Here is a 20,904-nt window from a genome sequence, read left to right as displayed (position 1 = left end):
ATGATGTCTGAAACACGCATTTGCTCTATTAGTTATCCGCCAGCGTTTATCTGTCACTCTCAAAAAATAAAGCGATAGAAGAACCGTTTTAAGAACTTTTTCATTCTCTAGTTCTTTTGAAAACCATCTACTGGTGCTTCGAGGGATTTAGAAGCCAATGTACTGATCCGAAAAAGCGATACTGTATATCCAAAATGCGTTTAATCTCTAAAGAGCCACTGAAGAACCTTTCTGATTATCTTGTTTCTGGCACAAAGGAGAACTTGTATAAATCCCTTGTCGTAGGTGCGTGGGTGTGGGTGTTAGAGAGAGGGAGAGGGGAGCGATCATGTGTGTGTGTGTGTGTGTGTGTGTGTGTGCACTGAGAAAGACAGAGTATGAAATAGAGTGTGCATGGCTGTACACATGCCCGCTGAGTTATTGCGGGGGGATATTCAAAGCCCAGCCCATCGATGTTGTAGGTTTTACTACAGCTTTCGTGATGTCATGGCAAAGGGCGGAGGGAGGAGGTGGGGGACAATGGCTCATGAGGGAAAGGTAAGTCAATATTACGTTTTCTCGCTGACAAAGGCAAATGAAGCCATGTTTTTGCTTACAAACAAGTAGCGTTCATACCGCCCCGTTCTGGATCCTCGCTCGTCCGTAGCAACACCAGCGAAGCGCCGATCCTCTTCCCCGCTGTCACTGAATCTATCGGGATACTACTGAAGAAGTAGAGTTTAGTTTTCTTTTAGAAAAATCTATAAATGGGATATTTTACCCCAAACTGTCTCGCAGCTTACTGAATACACGACGAAGACGAGAGAAGCGTCTGGCGGAGAAGCTTTCGGGATTATTATTTTTTCACTCAGGTAATCGTGATCATGATTTTTATTTATCAAATATAAATAGTTTTGGTTCTTTTTGTTTATTGCCAAAACAATCTCTCAAGAGGATCTTTGGGATATGTAGCTAGGTTTAGAGTCAAAGGTTGAGTTGTTAGAGGATATTCTAAATGTTTCACGCTGTGTTATTATATCATTTGCTAACCAAGGATGTAGACTACATATCTAGATCATCCCATTCCGAGATGCCCTACAGATCAAGGTTAATGGCTTTTGCGTTGAAGGGTGCCGCTTTATTTTCATATTTAATCCTTATCGCACTTGTATGATCGATGATTGATTTTATAATCTTTGAAGTAAGATGTTTGCGGGTACAAGCGGGTCTGTTTCGGAGAGGATGGTGTGAGTGTGAGTCCACGCTTCCCTGCTAGAAGAAGCTCCAGCGGAGAGTGTGTGGAGTTGACATGGAAAAAGTGATGGAGAAACAGTCAGCTATGGCGCTCTCGTTCGAACGCAGCGATGCCTATTTGTTTCCTCACTTTGCCACAGAAATCCTGCGCGCGTTTGATCTTAGAGATGAATCGGGAATGCCGTGTCAATATTCCTCAGCCGCCTGCTTATTCTCGCGCATAAATGCTGATAAATGCGCGCGGCGTGCGTTAGTCAAAACTGTCCATCTCTCAATCCACTTCATCGCGTTTTGAGCTTTATGAGCGTTTATGTGCTTGTGTGTTTATAATTTACTGGGCTCGGAGTGATCGCACTGTAAGTGTTCACTGTCATGTAGTTGTATAATCTCCATCTTTTTGGCACACATACGGAGTTGCTTCCATATGGCTCAGTGTAATTAAGGTCGAACAATGGGCGTAGCGCAGGACTCCCGGCCGAGTGCACGAATGGCGTGGAAGAAGAAGGAGGGGTGGCCATTTGATTTTCTGCAGCAGAAAACAGAGTGGAGAGATGCTCTCTTTAAATGTCAACCGCCCCTGGTGAGATGCGCAGAAGAAAAGTCATGAGAGTTGAAGCAATAACGCCCATCCTCTGCATCCATCCCCCGCCCCTGTTCATTTCTAATGAGTGATTAGTGCGTCTGTGTCTCATATTGCTCAGTATTCCGGGGCTAATGTGTTAGACATTCACTATTGTATGAAGTATAATATCAAAGCACCTGCAACCAAGATGGTGGACGAAGTGAACGTGAATGTGTCTCATCTGAGAGTCAGTTATGTGATCATGTAATCACAGTGGACCTACACTATACTGTGTAAACTATATATATATATATATATATATATATATATATATATATAGTCTATTAGTGTACAGTTTATTATTATTTTTAAGAAAATTATATCTGGTCGTTGTAGAGCCAGAAGCCTCATAGCATGATAAAAGTAACTGGAGTTAGTGAGCTTTGAGTGTGTGACTAACTTCTCACAGTCTGAGGCTTCTGGCTCTATGACAGCCAGCACTTCCAGATCAGATCAGTGCTGTACAGGAGAGCGGGGAGTGTTGTAACACAGGATGAGGTGTAACACCATCAGTTTAACCAATTACAAATGAGCTACAGGGGTGAAATCACCATCATACATGAGCACCACCCTCATGAGGTGCTGATAGAAGCTGTAAGTCTCAATGCAAAATATAAAGGAGTTACAGGACCAAAACTACTTACATTTCATCTCTGGTTAATAATTTGTGTGTGTTTTATGTTTTGTTTTATGACAGGGATTTCAGGTATTATCTGAATCAGCAAGTTCTGTTGTTTAATTTGATATACATCTGATGAAAAAATAAAAATAAATAAATAACATGGCAGAGTAAACTTGGAGACTTGTAACACTTTTCCATCATACTTCTACTGAACCTGAAAGATTGCATATAATGAGACATATAGATTAAATAAGTCTTAATTTTGAGAGTGACTATCACACTATATTGTCAGTTTTGTATTTTTCTATATTTGTTTTCAATTTAATTTGCTGATTTTAATTAAAACGTTTTCCACTGTGAATTAACATGTTTATAATGAAATGAGAGTGGGGTGTGATGCATAATGATTATTTAACAAGTACATTTGATTACCACCGCAATAAATGCATGCGCAGTATTTCAAATGTCCTTGTTTTGTGTTAGTGGTTACAACCTGAGTTTTTTTTTGTTGTTTGTTTGTTTTTTTTTTAGTTCGTAAACTGTATCAAAGTATGTATGAAAGTTTGAGAAATATAGCGAAAACGCTGTCTCTCCTACTGTATTTAATGACAAATACTGCTGCTAATGTTGTTTTGGACAAGCCTACCGCATTTTTGCGACATCCACTTGTCACGATATTCAGCACTGTATACAATGAAGGTCACCTGAGCGCAACATTGATTCATGGAGTCGTTTATTTTATCTCGCTCGCATAGAAACTGGTTTTAGTAATAACTTTCACGAGATCCAATCTATCTGTTTGCGGAAATTGCGCAGAATTGCGCAGTCGTCAGGAACCTCCAGAGTTTAATAAAAGGAGATGCTGCTATCTGTGCGGTGGGGGGAATCCTTGCAAGTTTTCCCAATTATTTCTGTCAGCCACGTTAATATATAACCGAACAATGTGCTCAGTCTTATAAATAAATGAGACTATAGCGGATCATCTGGTGCATGCAGCTCTTTTCACCCGAAACATGAAATCTAGGTCTTCACAGATCGCCGTTTAATCTTATCCGCGGATTAATTCCTATCATATTCAAGCAGGGCTGTTTGTAATATACCAACGTCAGTGCACATTTTGGTTGTCCAAAGGCGCTAAACTCTCGAAATAGGCGCTTGTTTATAGCTCAGTACATTGTACAGAAAAAAAATAAATAAAAAAAGTGATATAAAAGTGGGAAAACATGATGTAGTGTAGTGCTGCAGCAGGTGCCGCGGGTTTTCCGGAGAGGAGAGAGTAATAAACATGTGGAATGGAGCAGCTGGGCCAAATTGCGCTCTTCTCATTCAGAGCACAGCAGAAAGCCACGCCACCAGGGCCGAGGGTCAGGGTCGCCCCTATCATTAGTGAAGAAAGGTGCCATTTAGAGCAGCCTTGAAACACTGAATTGCGTGCAGTTGAATTGGTCGGTGATTTAGAATGCATGTTTATGCTGTTTGAGTCTTGCGCGACAAGCGCGCCATTGTTTGTTTACTCAGAGTTTTCAGGTGGTGCTGTTTCGATGGGTGTTTTGAACAAAACTTTTAAGAATCGTTCTCTTTCACTCACGTGTAGGCCCTACCTCACTAAAGTTTTCTTTTCTTTTCTTATTATAATGTTTAAACAACTACCTGCTTTTAAAGTTTACCCTTACCCTTTTAAAGTTTGTTGTTTTGAGAGGGGAAAAAAAGAATTTGCTGATTTTTTACATTTATAATTTTTATAATTTCTTTTTATTTATTTAAAGTTTGTTTTGCATTTAGTCCTCTTAACTTTCAATATGTGTGAAACTGATTTCTGTAACTGAAATGTGCCTCTAAACATGGCTGACCATCTTATTTTGCAACGCTGAAGTATTTGAGTTATTTTCTTTGAATGTTTGAGACTTTTGATTTATAAGCTGCTTAATAACTAAAATAATAACAATGTATGGTGAAACCTTTTGCTCTACAAACCAGTGTGTTTATGATTACGATAGCTAATACGTTAAAATAATATGTTATTTTAAGATGATAAAAATAAGACGGATTTTAAAAACAAGAATCTGTTGAGCGGATGATTCAATAACGCACTCACTGAACACTAAAGACACGCAAAAAGCTTGCTGCCATCTACTGGCACAACTATGTAACGTACAAGCAGAGGCATTGAACTAATCTGAATGAATCAATTTACAATCAGTACCTGGAATGAATCAACTATTTCTGCATCCCGGCAGCACTTTTGAACAGGTATTTCCAAACAGTACTTGAAGCACTCCTGAGCTTTAAAGTATATTGATAGTTAACCGCTTCACTTGTCCGTAACCTTGAGAGCATTTCTAAAACTCAGACAAAGGCAAATTCTGCCATTGCTCCTTTAACGCAGAGTCACTCTCTGAGTGTGCCTCTTTCTGCTGCTCGTGGTTGTCATGGTGTTTTCCGTGGTGCGTCATAAAGAAAAAAAGAGTGCCCGTAGCTCTCAAAGGCACTTTGACTCGTTTTGACATGAAGGAGAGTCTAATTTTATTACTCGCTGCTGACTTTCAGGCACAAGTCGATTTTTTTATCTCCTGGAAAGAAAACTACAATCCACCGTGAACGTTAAATATATTTTGATGGTATTGTTGTTTTTATAATAATTAGGTTTGGGTGCGTCTCGCAGGCCAACGTTATACGTTTACCTTTGCTCTTGTTAAGAGCTTTCTGTTTGTTCTCTAATCACAAAGTTGAAGTTAAATCTGCTTAACTGGAGCAGAGAGTGCAGATGTGTCACCCGTGGATTACCGTGAAGGCATCCATCCCTGTTTAATCTAAACTATGGATTTATGTCTGTCTCAAACAACTCTGCATCACTATGATGGATTTCAGCTGCATGACATGATTTTCTTGATTTGTTTACACTCATCTCTGTCTCCTTTGACTGTCTCGCAGCAGCAGAACTATCACAGATCATTTATTAATCTCTTGTTCCTCCTGTAGTGTAATACTTTAAAGTGAACATCCACAGAAGCCAATTGCATAATAGTCTCTCCGGCCCATCTGTAAATGATGAACTGTTTAGCTTTATTAATGTTCCGTCTCGCTTTAGAATAAGTGGCACCTGAGCAATCAAGGTTATTGAGAGCCACGGGGGTGGATTATGGGGGCCGTGCCATTTCAGAGGGCCCGGAAAGTGTGGAGTCGGCTATACGGCCCAGGTTTATGGTGAGATTTTAAAGAGCCCTTTGCGCCTCGCAGTTCTGTTTATTTGGCTTGAAATTTGTAGAATGAGAAAAGGCGAGAGAGCGTTGGGGGGGAAGGATGCACAGTAGTGCTGTTGTAGTCACTTTTTAGAAGAGGGCTGAAAGTTGATAAATAAGCGTTTTGTTCCGTGCCGGCGTGGGAGTGTGTGTGTGTAAGGGGCATTGGAAATGCTTTTACTGACAATGCCCTACAGCTTTCTAACTCTGATGACTGGCATCCTGCCTGTCTTTTTCTGGGTTATTGCTGCTGCACAGAGTTTTAGGAGGCAAATCAGATCTGCCTGCTTTGTTTATTTTGTGCTTGCTAAGAGAGAAGGGCAGATGTTAGAGGGGGAAGCGAGTCAGAAGCTAGGCATGTTTAAAGGCTTCTCTTTTACTGACAGCAAACTCTTTCTCTTTCGCTCTCCTGCTCTTTGGCTCTCTCTCTGAGAGTGCGAGGTGAGTTTTAGTGCCCTATAAGAAACAGATGGATGCCTGCTTTAAAGGAAGAAAACACCAGATTGAGATAAAGGTAAAGAGAGGAAATGAAAGGAAAAGAAAGGACAGAAGTGAAAGGAGAAGAGGCAAAATGAGAATGGCAGATGTGTCATCTCTTACTACAGTACATCAAAACTGAAAACAATAATTCTTATAGAGATGATGATTCTACTGCAAACAAATTGCATATGGAAGAAACAATAGCTTTGAAAGTGTTTTGATATGAGTTGAGTGAATTTCAAGTGTGTGTGTGTGTGTGTATATATGTGTGTATGTATATGTGTATATGTGTATGTGTGTATATGTGTGTGTGTACCGTATATACTTAGATTTTTTTCTTGTATTTTAGTCTTTATACATTTATACAACCTTTCACTTAAATTGTTTTTACTCAACACTACAAAAATGTTGCATGGGCTTTTATGCTTGACAGAGAGATTCAAGATCTTTGTGATTCAACACAAAGTTCTCTGGTGTCCTCTGATCATTTTAAAGGCAAAGCTTGACGGGTTAGCGTAGGTTTTTGTGTGTTTTGAACGCTGAAATCCTCAGAAGGATTTCTTATGCAACTTTTGAGAGTTTGTTGCCTGCGGTATTGTTGATGGCTAAACAAAAGTGACTTATGAAGTGAGTCTCAGCTGTGAGATTTCACAAACAATGGCTGATCGGTGCTCATTGATGAATGTAATGATTATTTTAATACATTCTGCGTTTGATGGCACGAGCATGTTAGCGCTTGAATGGAGGGGATATATTTGCATCAGATTTTATTGACACTCTTTTATAATTCTATCACGCATGTCTATCATATGTGTGCTGGAGGGGGTGGGGAACGGGTTTATAGAAAGATGGACTATTACCCTGATGAAAAAAAGAAAGGAGGAGGGAAAAAATCTGATTTATGGTTGATTCATTATTTACTGACCAAATTCCCTCCCCCAGCACGGGCCTGTCTCTGTGACCCCTCCCCTCTCTTACACTCCTGCCTGCTAAAAGCTCAATAAAAATGCACAAATGTGATTGATTCTAATAGCAGACTGACAGAGCTTCCAGCTGGGGTGTTTTAGCATGCATATGCATGCGCGTATGTGCAAGTGTGAGTTTTTTGAGTTCTTGCCTCTCTTTAATTAGAAGTGCATAGGTCACATGTGTAAAAGGCCCAGCCCCCATCATGGCCTGTCAAACTGTCACTTCACACATTTGACATTATGCACCTTTCCGTCAACACATAAATGTGCTATATATGTGCTGTCAATATATTATATTAGTTAATACATTTACACCCAAAGATAAATGTCACTTTTTTTTTTCTACCAGTCTATATGTGGGTCAGTGACAGGGCTCTCATGTATTTTATTTTATTTTTAGTAAATGTATCTATTAATTTATACAAAATTCTGTTTAAATCCAATTTATACTGTGCATATAATGACTTAAATACATCTCTGAGCATGATCATGTTCTTAATTTTCTAAATTAAAAGACTTTTTGAAATTTTTGTGATGCATGAAATCAGAAATGTTAGGGAAATACATAAAAACTTAGTTAAAATATTTTTTTGCTTGTTTAGCATCCTTAATATATATATACATACACATTTACACATATATACTGTATATACATATATACAAGATATATATCTTTATACATAATATATAAAAGTATCAATATAAAATATCACTGACTATAATTCATATTTTTTTATATTTTTACTAATTAAAATGAAACCTTTCTTAAAATGGCATAAGAGGTTTAAAACCACATGAAACCAACTTGTTTTTAAATGAGATTTTTTTTTACCATGGGCGCTCCTATATATCATTGACCCAGGTGTGTGTTTGTGCGATTGTGCACTTGTGAGTGAGTGTCTTGCTGTTGGGACGGAGGGAGTTGTGTTTCCTGTGCTGAGGCTGCTGGTTTCAGATGCAGGTGGACAGGTGATGAGATGATCTGGCCGTTTCACTGCTGAATCAGTCCGTTACAGCATCCGAACCGAACGCTCCTTTGCCCTCGCTCCGCAAAACTCTTCCAACTGCCAGCGCAGATGCTGACATGACTGTCTTTTCCCCTCATTTTCATTTTTTCATTTTCACTTATTGCCTTCTCTCTCAAACAGAAAATGAGTACCGGGGGAAACTCCTGAACCAGCGCTGGACGCGAGGAGACAAGATCAGCCGCTGCCGGCCCTCTCTCAGACTGCAGAGCCGACCAATCAAAGTGAGTCGCACAGGCCTGCCCAGCCAATCATCACGCAGAAACTCAGGCTTCCTGCCAAGTTGGCACAATTAGAGGCGAAAGAGGGTTATACATTTATGACATTCATCAGTTCTGTCCGTCAGCACACTGTGAAAGGAAGTCAGCGTTGTATTACCGCAATGTACGCAGTTCATGCCAGCTTGACCTAGAATGGGTTTTGGCAGAGCAACCTAACCCCCCTCTGAATGAGCCGAGATTTTAAAGTGTCCCGCGTCCCGTAATTATGAAGAATTGGGCTGTTCGGCTCAGCCTAATTTCATTTTTAGAGCTTTCTTGCATTATTTAGGAAAACTGGAGAGGTTTGAAAGCGGGGATGTCCTTGAGCTGCTTTTGTTTGCTATCTTTCATCAACATAAAAGAAAGTCTCTCCCTCTCTCATGCTATCGCCTCCCCCCTTCGCTTTTTCTGCTTAGGTGTGTGTTTTTGCCTTTAAGTGGATGCATCCCTTTTCCTCCTCTTTCACTCTTTCTTCTTCACGCTTTTTATTTGGAACAGCCCATATTTTCAACCATCTATCTCTTTCACTTCTGCATTGGGAAATTCATTGGAAGAGATTTCTAATGGGGGCGCTGGGATGGGGAGAGAAAACAAGAGCGAGTGAAAGCGCGCGAGAGAGAGAGAGTCTTTGCTCTCTCCCGTGGGCCCATAAATGTATTTTTTTCACTCTGATGGAAAGAGTTCATCTGAAGCGATTGATTTATCGATCTAATTTGAAATGTTTAAAGGGTTGCAGTTGCAGGCAGCTCTTTTAAGAGCATCCAATTAGATAATACCAAACTCCGACTGATCAGCGTCATCCAACTGTGTGCAGAGGAATCAGAGCCAAGCTTATTCTCATGCTACCACACGCTCTTAAAAGAAAACACACGAGCGAGTGTGCGTTTATACACATGCACAAACATAAAGCTCTCTCGGTTGTCAGTCAGAGCGTTAACTCCGCTTCCCTGATGGATGGCTCAGATCTCCTTGGCGACCGTATCGGCCTCCTTTAATTGGCCGATGCTTTCCGCAGGTAATTTTGGAGATGTCAGTAGTCCTGTCACTCCAGCGACGGTTGCCACGCCAGGCCCGGTTGCGTCCTTTTCTTGTAAATGCGAAAATGAATAAAAGCCTCATTTATGCGCACCGGAGGAGGAGGGGTGACCTTCTTTGTGAAGTCATTGCCCCCAGCCAGCAATTTACATAGAGCTGTCAGAAGAGCACGAAGGAGCGACTCCGTCCGCTTGTATGGAGAAGAGAGGGACACAATTAATAATGTAGCATGCGGCCCGAAGGGATGCACCGACGTTCTCGCACTCCGAGCGGTAAAAAAAATGTTGGCCTTATCTTAGCATTCGCGTTTTTCTGCCACTTGTTCTGACGTCCCCAGTTCTCAAAATCACTCACTCATTTCTCCGCCAATGGTTGTAATTAAAAAACGCCAGGGAAGGACAGGTTTGAAAACATTAAAAGGCCTTTGAACGATATTACGAAAGAAAAATGACACCGTCTTGCTCGTCGCAAACACCTTCGCTCCATGCAGATTTAATGAGGCAGAATTCGAAATAAAAAAGCAATGCAAACTCTGAAGCGCTCACCTATTCGAAAGAGATGCGTAGCTATGGTTACACAAACATGAAAGCCACTCAGGCCCTGTTTGATTCATGTGTTGACACTAAGGAGACGGCAGTGGAAGACCAGAGGAAGCTACAGTGGGAAAAGAATGAAACGACACGCATCTGCCCCTGGCTTTTGTGCTGGGGGTCAGAGCGGTCACCAAGCTTGTTTCGGAGATACAGAGAGGGCATAGAAGCTTCGCAGATGGGCGAACCGCACACAACACAACGCTCAGTGTTTGCGTCCGCCGTCTCCCGGGGCTATTTGATCATCAATGTGAGAAAACTTTGCTCTCAGGCCGGCGAGTCGAGCTCAGAGTGTGAGAAGCGAGTATCGTGTGCATAAAGCCGGCTTGTTGCTTGAGAGCACGTGTGCTTGCGATCAAAACGCCCCTGGGAGAGGAAGAGAGACTCTCTGTGCACCTGTCTGCCCGGATACACACACATACACACACAGCCAACTTTCATCGCCCGTACGCAAACTCCCTCAAATCGAACACAACACACTCATTATCCACCCGTGCTGAAAAGTCTGCAATCAACAGGAAGTGGCACTGCCAGAGAGAGTGCGCAGGGATAAAAAAGAAAGAGAAAGGGAGCGTGTGAAAGAGAAACTCCTCTGTGAAAGTGCAGTGTGCCCTTGCCAGCTCCAGCGCTTGTATTAAAGGCGGCAGCTGGGAGCGGGGAGAGCAGCGCTCGCCGAGGGTCAAAAGGAGAGAGTTTCGTGGATTTTCAAGGATTCCGTTCCATTTAAATCACAGTAAAGTAATCAAAGCTAATGGCGCCATTGTGCCGCCAGAAAAGATCCAATGGCTTTACAGTGAGCAGACTTCCCTGCGTCTGTGTGTGTGTGTGAGTGAGATTGAGAGGATTGACACCTGCTCCTTTTGTGCCAGAAAGCGCAGCGAGTGTTGCGATCGGGGACTCTGTGCGGGAGGAATTACAGTGATTTGGAGTGCCTGTGTTTGTATTATTTCTGTCGCTGTGGTTAATATTGCTATTGTAATTACCACTCGAACTTGCCATGGGGCCACGAACGCAAATGGGCTCCTCTGGCAGATGCCATGCTCTGCTGTGTCCGTCCAATCAGATTGATTGTTCAGGGCCTCTAAATTATAAGCTGATGAGGGGTACAGAAGGGTAGGAGAGAGAAAACACTGAAAATGTACTGAAATTTGAAGGTTTTTATTTAGATCCATCCATCCATCCATCTGTCTGTCTGTTTGTCTGTCTGTCTGTCTGTCTGTCTATCTATCTATCTATCTATCTATCTATCTATCTATCTGTACGTCTTGTTTGTCTGTCGTTTTTTTTCTGTCAGTGTATGTCTGTCGTTCTCTTGTCTGTTTATCCATTTGTCTGTCATTCTTTGTCTATCCATCTCTTTGTTGATCTGTCTATGTTTCTGTATTAGTGTTTGCAGTATAAAAGAGAAAAAGTGCTCAGTGAGTATTTACAGAATGAATGTGTGCTTCTCATACATTATTCATGGCTTCATTAACCTGAATGCAAGGTGTGTGTGTGTGTGTGTGTGTGTGTGAGGACACAAATGTGTATAATGACATGGGTACTACAACGTAAACATGGTTTATGAGGACACTTCCTGTGTCCCCGTAAAACAAAAGGCTTAAAAAACATACAAAAATTGGCAGTAGTTTCCTGTAAGGGGTAGGTTTAGGTGTAGGGTTGGTGTAGGGCAATAGCACATACAGTTTGTACAGTATAAAAACCATTATGCCTATGGAGAGTCCCCGTAAACCACATATACCAGACTGTGTGTGTGTGTGCGTGTGTGCATGTGTTAGCTTCTCTTACTCTTTCTCCTCCATCTATCGCTCTAGTCTTGACTCTATCCATTTCTCTCTAACAGATGAGTTTGGATACTGATGACAAGCGCACTCGCACACGGTCCAAAGCAGGAAGAGGTCAGTGAACCCTCTCTCTTTCTCTCGCTCTGTCTATCTCTTTTTCTCTCACCTCTAAAACTCATTTCTTTCACTGGTCAGCTGAGCATGTCTTATATGTTCGCTCTAGGCATATCTAATATTTTAGCTTCTCTCAAATAATCCTGTTCTTGGAGTCTCTAGAGGTCCTTTTGAAAGAAAATCCTATTCACTATGTAGCATTCAGTAAGTTTAAATGGAGCCTTGTGAGGGAAAAAAAAAGAGCATTCAAACAAGCACAGTGTCGAAAGTTAAAGGAATGCTTTGAAATGTTACAATTTTATATGCATGACCAGATTACCCAGCAGTTTGTTTTTAGAGGAATGATCTGGGTTCAGTAAAAGTTCAGCTCGATGGAAAGCATCTCCAACATATTGTCAGATACCACCGTCAGTAATTCTGATTCATCCCTCAGCTTGTATTTTTTTTTTTTTTATAATAATACACATGCAATAAAAAAGTCTATGGGTTAAGCCATCTAGGAAGCAGAACTTATGGTTATGAATTATTCATTTCTGTAGGTGGAGTTTCAATTACAAAACACAAGAGTTCCATACTACTTTACAAAATAGAAAATGCCACATTCATTACTAGTATCCGGAAGCGTATAATGTTAATGTTGACACTTTATATGGTCATGACTAGAGTTTATTTTCAGTTTATGTAACAGACTGTTTTTGCTGGTTTTAGAAATGCATTGAACCCAACATTTCTCTATAGCTAATATATTACATTTATTTCTTCTTTGCATTACTTTTCTTTGACAGTTTTTATTGTTTTTAAATAAATTGATTAGAGAAAGGTGGTTCTTTTAACCGTCTGCAGTTTTGTTCTGATTTCATCACTAAACTAAACTGGAACAATTAATCATATTTTTGTGCTGATTTGTGCATATTGTACATTTTTTTTTCCATCATCATGGCTTGATGTTTTGGCTGACTCAGGTGTTTGTGTCTATGTATATATATGTACTGTGTGTGTGTGTGTGTGTGTGTGTTTTCTCTTAGAAATGCAGTCATGAGTCTTATTGCATATGGCCTCCTGGGCTCTGTATATATTTGTGATTTATTGATTGTGGTTCTGTGCAATTATATGTGGCTTTAGATTTTTCTGCTTAATTTTCTGTTCCTGATTGTCTCTCCCTCTGCAGTTCCCTCAGAGATTGTTGGACAGGAGCTGAGGTAAGACAGATTAGTTCTCTAAAGTTAAATATGCCATTTTTTTCCTCTGCAGCAATTTTTTCTTTATGTTTTAAATCCATGTTTGATCATGTTTTGACATTATTTGGTTCGCAATGCACGCTGCTTTACAAACAAAAACCATTGTAATGTAACAACCAAACTCATTTTCAACAGTTCTTATCATCAACAAAATTACTGACAGTGATAGAAATCTTCTAAATGTGTGGAGTCCACAGGTTATTTACACCCGGTGCCAGGGGTGGCGCTACAGATTCTGGGCCCCCTGGACAGCATATTCACTCGGGCCCTCCTGCATTCCGGGGGTGAGGTTTAGGGTTGGGTCTAAATTAATTTAGGGTCTAAATTAACTTAAATTATTAAGTTAATTTAGAAAAACGTTTGGAGCATTTTTTTTTTTTGTTCGTTAGATACGTTTTTTTCTTTCTAAAAGTAACGACCAAGCGGCCAGCAGCAGACCGGCAGGCTGATCATAGCCTATGTTTGATCAATTTAGCCTTCTCAAATCATCACGACTTGCCTAAAATAAAATCTATAGATATACTAAAACAGTTCAAGCATATAGCAATGTTTAAACGTTAAACCTAGATAAATGTGCGCTGTATCCAATAGTTTGTGCGGAGAGTGGAAGTTAAAGCACAGGATGGAGGCACCAGCGCAATCAATTGCAGTTTTTTCAATGGAAACAACTTATGCCGTAATTTTTGCTCATAAAAGTAAGAGTAATACATCGTTCGGAACTGTAAAGGGTCTACTTTTATTTGTGTGTGCTCACAATATCAACAAAACTTTTTATAAAATATATAAAATTATTTTATAAAATAAAGAAAACAATGATGCACCGTCTCGTCTTGAACAGGAGCGCTTCACAAAAATGAACCAAAGGTCAGCGTATACATGCCTTACAGACATGACAAATATATCTATAGAAAGCTTTTAATTACTACTTAACGAAATAAATCAAATCGAATCAAAAACAAAAACTCTTTCATTATAATCCATAAAGATGCACTTCTCTCTAAGGGCACGTCTAATGAGGAGACGCCGAATCAGGATCATCATCTTCATCTTTGCAACACTGACACAGAAAACACTAGTTTATTAGTAAATAATTCAAATATCTCATTATTTCCCCCGGACACATTCATGGTAATTACTTTTGCTGGGGCTCTTCACAGTCGCGGCACGGTCTCGTGTTGTTTCCACCAGCGCTGCAATTTTTTTCATCACTAATTGATGGATGTCTAAAATATAAAAGTAAGGAGAAGTCTAAAACAGGCCCGAGGCCCGGCCCGCGTCTGAACTATGACGTGAAAATTGGCCCGATCGAAGCCCGGCCCTAGAGGCGTAAAAAAGTCGGGGCCGTCAGGCACGAGCTGAAATGCAGGGCTCCTAGCGTTCCCCTCGGTAGAAATCAGTAGAAATCGGTAGAACCCCCGACCCACCCCGTCGGATGCCTTAGAATCGTCCTAACTTACCCCCTCACCCCACCCCCCCTTCCGGCACCCCTGCCTGGTGCTTTTTCTTTGCCTGATCAAGCATTTGTTTCAGATGGCCAGTGTCTGCTTGTTCCTATAGACCCAACAACAGGGTGTGAGGGATATTAAAGCCTCATATTCTCAGCTTATTCTCCACATTTTCATCTCACGGTCAAGTGCGCTATGAAGTTTACAAGAGTGGAATTTATAACGGCATCAAAAACACTCGCTAGCCATCAGGGTCACTGAAGCTGCTCACGGCCGTTTTCTGTCACAGATCTTAAACAGCTTAAAAGACGACCTCAAAAGATGCTTTCATACTGCAGCAGAACAGAATAATAAATACTTCAAGACATGATATATTATGTATATAATTGGATTTGTTAGTCATAATATTGTATTATTGATCTTGTGTGTTTTTCTATACAGTACATACAAGATCGATATTATGTTAGTAGTTAATATTATATATATTAAATATTGTATATATATATATATATATATATATATATATATATATATATATTAAAATGCATGTGAACACAAGATTCAAGTTCAAATCTCAACCCTCTTTGCAGGTAATAAACAAGAATGCCAATGAAACAAATGTACAAAATACTACGAAAGACGGAAGGGATTTCATGAAACGAAAGAAGGGCCGCCACAGGAAACGAAAATCAATCACAGCTCCATCATATTGACGAAACAATTATTTTGCTAAATTTAAAAATCTATGTTTGTTTGTTTTGTGCTGGCCGTGGAAATGTGGCTCCTGATGAACTATTTAGCACACAAGCACCACGAAATAACAAAAGCTATAAAGCATCTCTAATTTGACCCCCTCTATCTGTTCAGCTGCCCTACTCCAGGATGCAATGGCTCAGGCCATATCAGTGGCAAATATGCCCGACACAGAAGGTACGACAGATGACATGCCCGTGTGGTGCTCCATAGCCCCTGATTCACCTCCCTCTGCGGCCACATAGCCTTTCCTGATCCCAAAAGCTGTTTAGCCCGTAGACTAGATCATCTTAATCTTCATCTTCCTCTGATAATGACAATCTCTCTCTTACTTTCACTCTCCCTAATAGAGGTCTTTAGGCAGGGTATTGATTATTGGAAAGATATTACAGTTATGTTTATTTACACGTGTATACATTCAGGAAGCCATTTGAGATGCTACATGTTTATAGATCTATCTCCGCTGCCCGTCTGATAGTCAGGCTCTCTAGGTGAGGGCTTTATTGAATTCCACCCTCCACCGCTCACTCCTTTCTCTCTCTCCCTGTTTCTTATTTTATTGTGGTATAATTAAGTGTTCCAATCAACTGGCTGTGATTTATAAAAGCTTTTAGCCAGCACACTGCCCCCTACAGGTCAATATCCAACATTGTTTCATTCCTCATCTGAGTTTCCATAGACTGTTCAGCATGGCATGCTTGGCTTGCATGTGTGTAGTTTGCATGTTTTCATTGTTTTTACACTAGCACTGAAAAAGTCCATAGTGATGTATTTCTTATCAAATTTTCTAATTAATGATCTTTCCGTCTTCTCTTATAGTGCTTTGAGTTGCCCATTGGCCAGAAAAAGGCGCATACAGGAAGCAGAGTCAGAGCAACCTGCCTCCAAGAGGAAGTCTTACCCGCTGAAGCTGGCGATGGATGAAGGATTCAACGTAGAGAGTGAGGGGAGTGGAGAGGAGACGGAGTTGAGGGAGGAAGAGGAGGAGGATGAAGAACAGGCAAAGCAGAAAGCTAGCGATCAAGAATGTGAAGAAGAGGAGCTAGCAAAACAGAACACAGAGACCACCAATACAGAGGAGGAGGATGGTGATGAAGGTGAGTGATCAAAAATGGCCAAAAAAATCTGAATATGTTTAACTGTCTTGTTTTGGGTAATAAATACAGTTATATTCATACACAGATTGGTTATACGCTCTGTAACTGAAGTGACTGCTATACATTTTTAGAAGTCACAACCTGATTTAGAGAGCAAATTTCATTCAAAGAAACTGCACTCAACAACTAGTTGACAGCCACATCATTGACACTGACACACAAGCATTGCACCCTTTCTGGGTTATTCTTTGCTGTCAATGTTGGAGCTCCAAACTCTCTCAGGTGACAATAAATGTTAGAAAATAAGGTGTTGGGTAGTAAGAAAGGATTCCTGTTAAATGTTGAAGGAAAGGAAAAAAACAGAACCCGGAGAGTTTTTACAGATTACCTGAGAGTATAAAAGCAGTTGTCAAAAACAGTTTAGAATAAAATCAGTCCTTTAAGATCCAGTACAAAGTCTTGGAAATATATACTTACTTTCTTCTGTGAAACAGAAAAGATTATAGTTTGAAAAATGTCTGTTTTTTTTTTTTTTTGTACATACAATGTACACACTGCAAAAAATGCTTTTCTTAACCCATTGGCAGATTATTTAGCTTGTTCTAAGCAAAACTCAATTAATTTTGCCTTTTTTTTTCTGAAAACAAGACAATAATTTTTACTTCTTGATTTAAGAATTTTAAGATATTTTGGCTGAAAACAAGAAAAGCATTGTTTGCAGTGGATTCATTGGACCCCACTGACTTTCAATATATGGAAGAAAACCCTGATGCATCAAAAAATCTTCTTTTATGTTCCACAGAAGAAAGTCATACTGGTTTAGAACGACGTGAGGGTGAGTAACTAATGACAATTTCATTTTTGGGTGAACTATACCTATAATATCTAAGCTTTACTTTAGACTCTTGTCCGTACAGACAGTATTCAATCTGCTTCTGATGCTGTAGTATGTACTGGACAATTTGAGAGTCAAACCTCTGACAATGTAAACATATCCTTAGAAATTTACACATTTTAACATTTGTGTCTCTCACACAGAGGAGTGCATCATCATTGAGGCATCCAGCACAGAGAAGCCCACGCTCTCATCCTCTGAGGATCTCTCTAACTATCAGCACATAGTGGCCAACTCAATGACACACCTCAACAACCACAACAACGGTGCCATGTCACCCCAACAACAACAACAACAACAACAGTCCGTCACAGTGGAAACACAAGATAAAAGCCCTTTTAGGGAACCAGAAGAGGAAGAGAAAGAAGGAAATGAAACAGAGGAAACAAGGACCCAAGTAGGAGTTCTGATGTCTAAAGAGAATGGAGTGATGAAAGGTGAGATTGAAGATGAAGAAGAGGACATGCATACTGAGAGCCAGAAGGAGTCAGACCACCAGTATTTTACTGAGGAGATGGAGACACAACAGGCCGAAGATGAGGATGAGGATGAGGATGAGGATGAGGATGAGTATGATGATGATGATGATGATGATGATGATGAGGTGTTGAGGTCTGAGGTTAAAAGAGAAGAGACATACAAGGAAGTTAAGTCTGAAGAGGAAGGGGATAGAGAAACCGCCCCTTCGGTTATCACTGCCACTCAGGGATCTCACGTAAGGGAAGACTATGTTTCCCACAAGCTTACATTGCCAGAAAGCTACAGCTGTAGTAAGGCCGCCACAGCATCTCCTGTGGTTATTGAAGTGCAGCCTGAGGAGTCCGAGAGGGATGCTGACATGGAAGGTAACGATGACGATGGGGACGATGACAGCTTGTCTCAACGATCAACGGTGGCGGACGAGTCTGAGATGTTCGACATAATGCGGGGCAACTTGGGGTTGCTGGAGCAGGCCATTGCTTTGAAAGCCCAACAGGTCAAAGCTCATCGTGAGCTCAGCCGCATTCCCGAACACCACCGCTTCTTTCCTCTCGACGACCGGTCCGGCAAACACATGGAACATATCCGCAAGAGCTGCTTCGGAAAAGGTCAGATATTTGTCATTTTGCCTACCAACCCCTATATAATTTCGGTGTAGAGTTTTCTTAAAATTCAGTTGTGGCAATTTTAGTAATAATGTTTGTACAAAGTCCTTACATAGTCTTCACATCATTTTTGTCTAAAACCATTCTTACGCAAACTGTCGTATAAATGAAGTCTTTACAGTGTTACAAAAAATTGTTTTACATTAATTGTTGCATAAAGTTATGTTAAAATGGTTGTACATAAAAACAATATAACAGTATAATATACAATATACAGTTCTTACGTAAACTCTTGCAGTAATGCGACCATAAAAACAATTTAATGTAAAACCATGTAAAGTTGCTACCCAACGACTTCCTCATCAATTGAACTGAAGTTTACAATTTGCACTGAAATTCGTTATTGAAAAATGGATTCACATTGGAAGTATGCAAAGACTTGTAAAGAATGCTTATGCAAAGTCTTTGCATAGTATCTTCATAGTTTTTAGAGGAAAAGAAGTAAACTGATGCATCAACGTGATTGTAAAGTTTTACAGTCTTTACGTATTACCATTTTTAAGTTATGTAAAAATGCTTTGCACAACAATTCTTACATATTTTTTTGCAGTAATGCGATCATTTATCTGCAAATTATTTTTTATGAAAACTATGTAAAGATGTTGCACAACCATTATGCATCAGTTAAATTGAAGTCTATGAATAATTTGCACCAAATGTTTAGATAAAACTATGTTATGACTTCACTATTTTAACAATATTCTAGTGTAAATTGTATCTGTAATCTTACATAGTTTATATATAGACTTCTTAAAGTATCTTCATGACTTTTACAAATAAAACAACATGGAAATCGTTGCATTAATGCGACAATTTGCATAATAATATTTGTATTAATTAGATTGTTGTGTTCAGTTGAGTCCAGTTGATTTATGTACAAAATCCTTTCATAGTCTTTCTGTTAAGCTGTTTCTTTTTATCAGTTGTTGCATCATTGTGAAAATGTACAAAATACTCATTTTGTGTACAGAAATTCTTCCTGCTTGTGTTTGATCGATGAATTTATACACTCTAATGCCACAAACCATTTCATAAGTGCACTCAGAGTGCTATTTAAACTTCGCACATATGCATTTTTCAACACACCCTACACAAGTGCTCAAATATCAACAAATTCTCATAAATAAACACCCACACATGATTAATCAGAAAGAAGATTAAAATGGCAAGCTCTCGCTCAGGCAAAGAACTGCAAGATTAATAATGGGGGAAGCAATCTGGAGAGTATAAATGGGTCAAATGAATTGGTTTCCATAGATAAACTCCAGCCTTAGTCTATAATTACTGAAGCACTTAGAAAGAGAGAGAGAGAGTGCGAGAGAGTTGAAGGGGAGAGAGGGTGTGTGTAATTAGATTGGTTTGGCACGTGTTTATTTGTTTATTGGTTTTGTTTGTGGTGTTGTTCTGCTCTCGGTTGGCACCGTGCCCGGTCCGTGTGGCGCTGGATTCAGCCGAGCGCTCGGTAGGGCTCCACACCCCCTCTATAACTGGCCTCCTCACGCTCCGACCAGTTTTAATTAGGAGGTGCATGTCTCGTTAACATTTCAACATTTAATTAAGGAGCCACTGGAGCGCACATACAAGCTCTTTCTCTCTCTACGTCTCTCACTTTCTCTCCTTTTTCTTTTTTTTTCTCTCTCTCTCGTCTGTTTTTCATGTTTTTCGCTTCTGCCTTTGTCCTTGCACCTCCGTTCATTTACCTTGGACCCCACATACTTTTTCACTCTCTCCTCCTGTATAATATGGAGATGTGCTTTGCCAATAGTAAAGTCTGTTTAATGAGCTCCATTTTTCAGTAGATAGTCCAATAAACCCCAGTGCACCCTCTCTGAAGATAATAATCCTGTATGGAAACATCTACCTGCCCAAACGCATAATGACCGTAATTATCACCGTAAATGTGCCCTCTCATGAGTCCAGAGGCAACTTTAACAACTTCCAGAGAGCATGAAACCGGAGAGCTTGTTTGTGCGCATTGTGTGTGGTAATATGCCCGTCTTTTGTACGTTTCTGTCCTGACAGAAATGATAATGTCTTCAGATAAGGTTTGACTGACAGGTGTTTTGCTGCCCACAGAGAGTTCTAGATCAGAGAAGCGAGAGATCAAATGCCCAACCCCCGGGTGTGATGGAACGGGTCACGTGACAGGACTTTATCCCCACCACCGCAGTCTGTCAGGCTGCCCACACAAAGATCGGATCCCTCCAGAGAGTGAGTCAACATCAAACTACAGACACATCTTTTGATTGTGTGATAATCAGCAGCAGAAAAGACAAAACACTGTACTTTAGACATCTAGTATTGTGCACGTCCCTTCCTAAACCTCTCATCGATTAGTTCAAAATTGATGGTGGTAGAA

The 20,904-nt window shown here is 40.2% G+C and overlaps 1 protein-coding gene across 5 annotated transcripts in view; it reads left to right on the top strand.

Annotated features, from left to right (window-relative positions):
* The first annotated feature begins 397 nt into the window (after positions 1–397).
* Positions 398–20,904, top strand: part of myt1b (myelin transcription factor 1b) — a 39,266-nt gene continuing 18,759 nt past the window's right edge. Inside the window, exons 1-8 of one of the 5 annotated variants that reach the window (XM_058764083.1) lie at positions 398–537; positions 8,313–8,413; positions 11,918–11,972; positions 13,141–13,171; positions 16,228–16,505; positions 17,308–17,340; positions 17,544–18,488; positions 20,622–20,756. In XM_058764083.1, the coding sequence (XP_058620066.1) occupies positions 11,918–11,972; positions 13,141–13,171; positions 16,228–16,505; positions 17,308–17,340; positions 17,544–18,488; positions 20,622–20,756 (1,477 nt within the window). In that variant the 5' untranslated portion in view covers positions 398–537; positions 8,313–8,413. Of the gene's footprint in view, positions 538–818; positions 852–8,312; positions 8,414–11,917; positions 11,973–13,140; positions 13,172–15,514; positions 15,586–16,227; positions 16,506–17,307; positions 17,341–17,543; positions 18,489–20,621; positions 20,757–20,904 lie in introns of those variants that run through there. The other 4 variants (XM_058764085.1, XM_058764086.1, XM_058764084.1 and 1 more) reach the window with 4 other exon arrangements.

The sequence above is a fragment of the Onychostoma macrolepis genome, chromosome 23 (genome assembly GCF_012432095.1).
Source record: "Onychostoma macrolepis isolate SWU-2019 chromosome 23, ASM1243209v1, whole genome shotgun sequence".
In the NCBI taxonomy this organism is placed as follows: Eukaryota; Metazoa; Chordata; class Actinopteri; order Cypriniformes; family Cyprinidae; genus Onychostoma; species Onychostoma macrolepis.
Note: the sequence above shows the minus strand (reverse complement) of the source record. Positions and strands in the feature narration are given on the sequence as shown.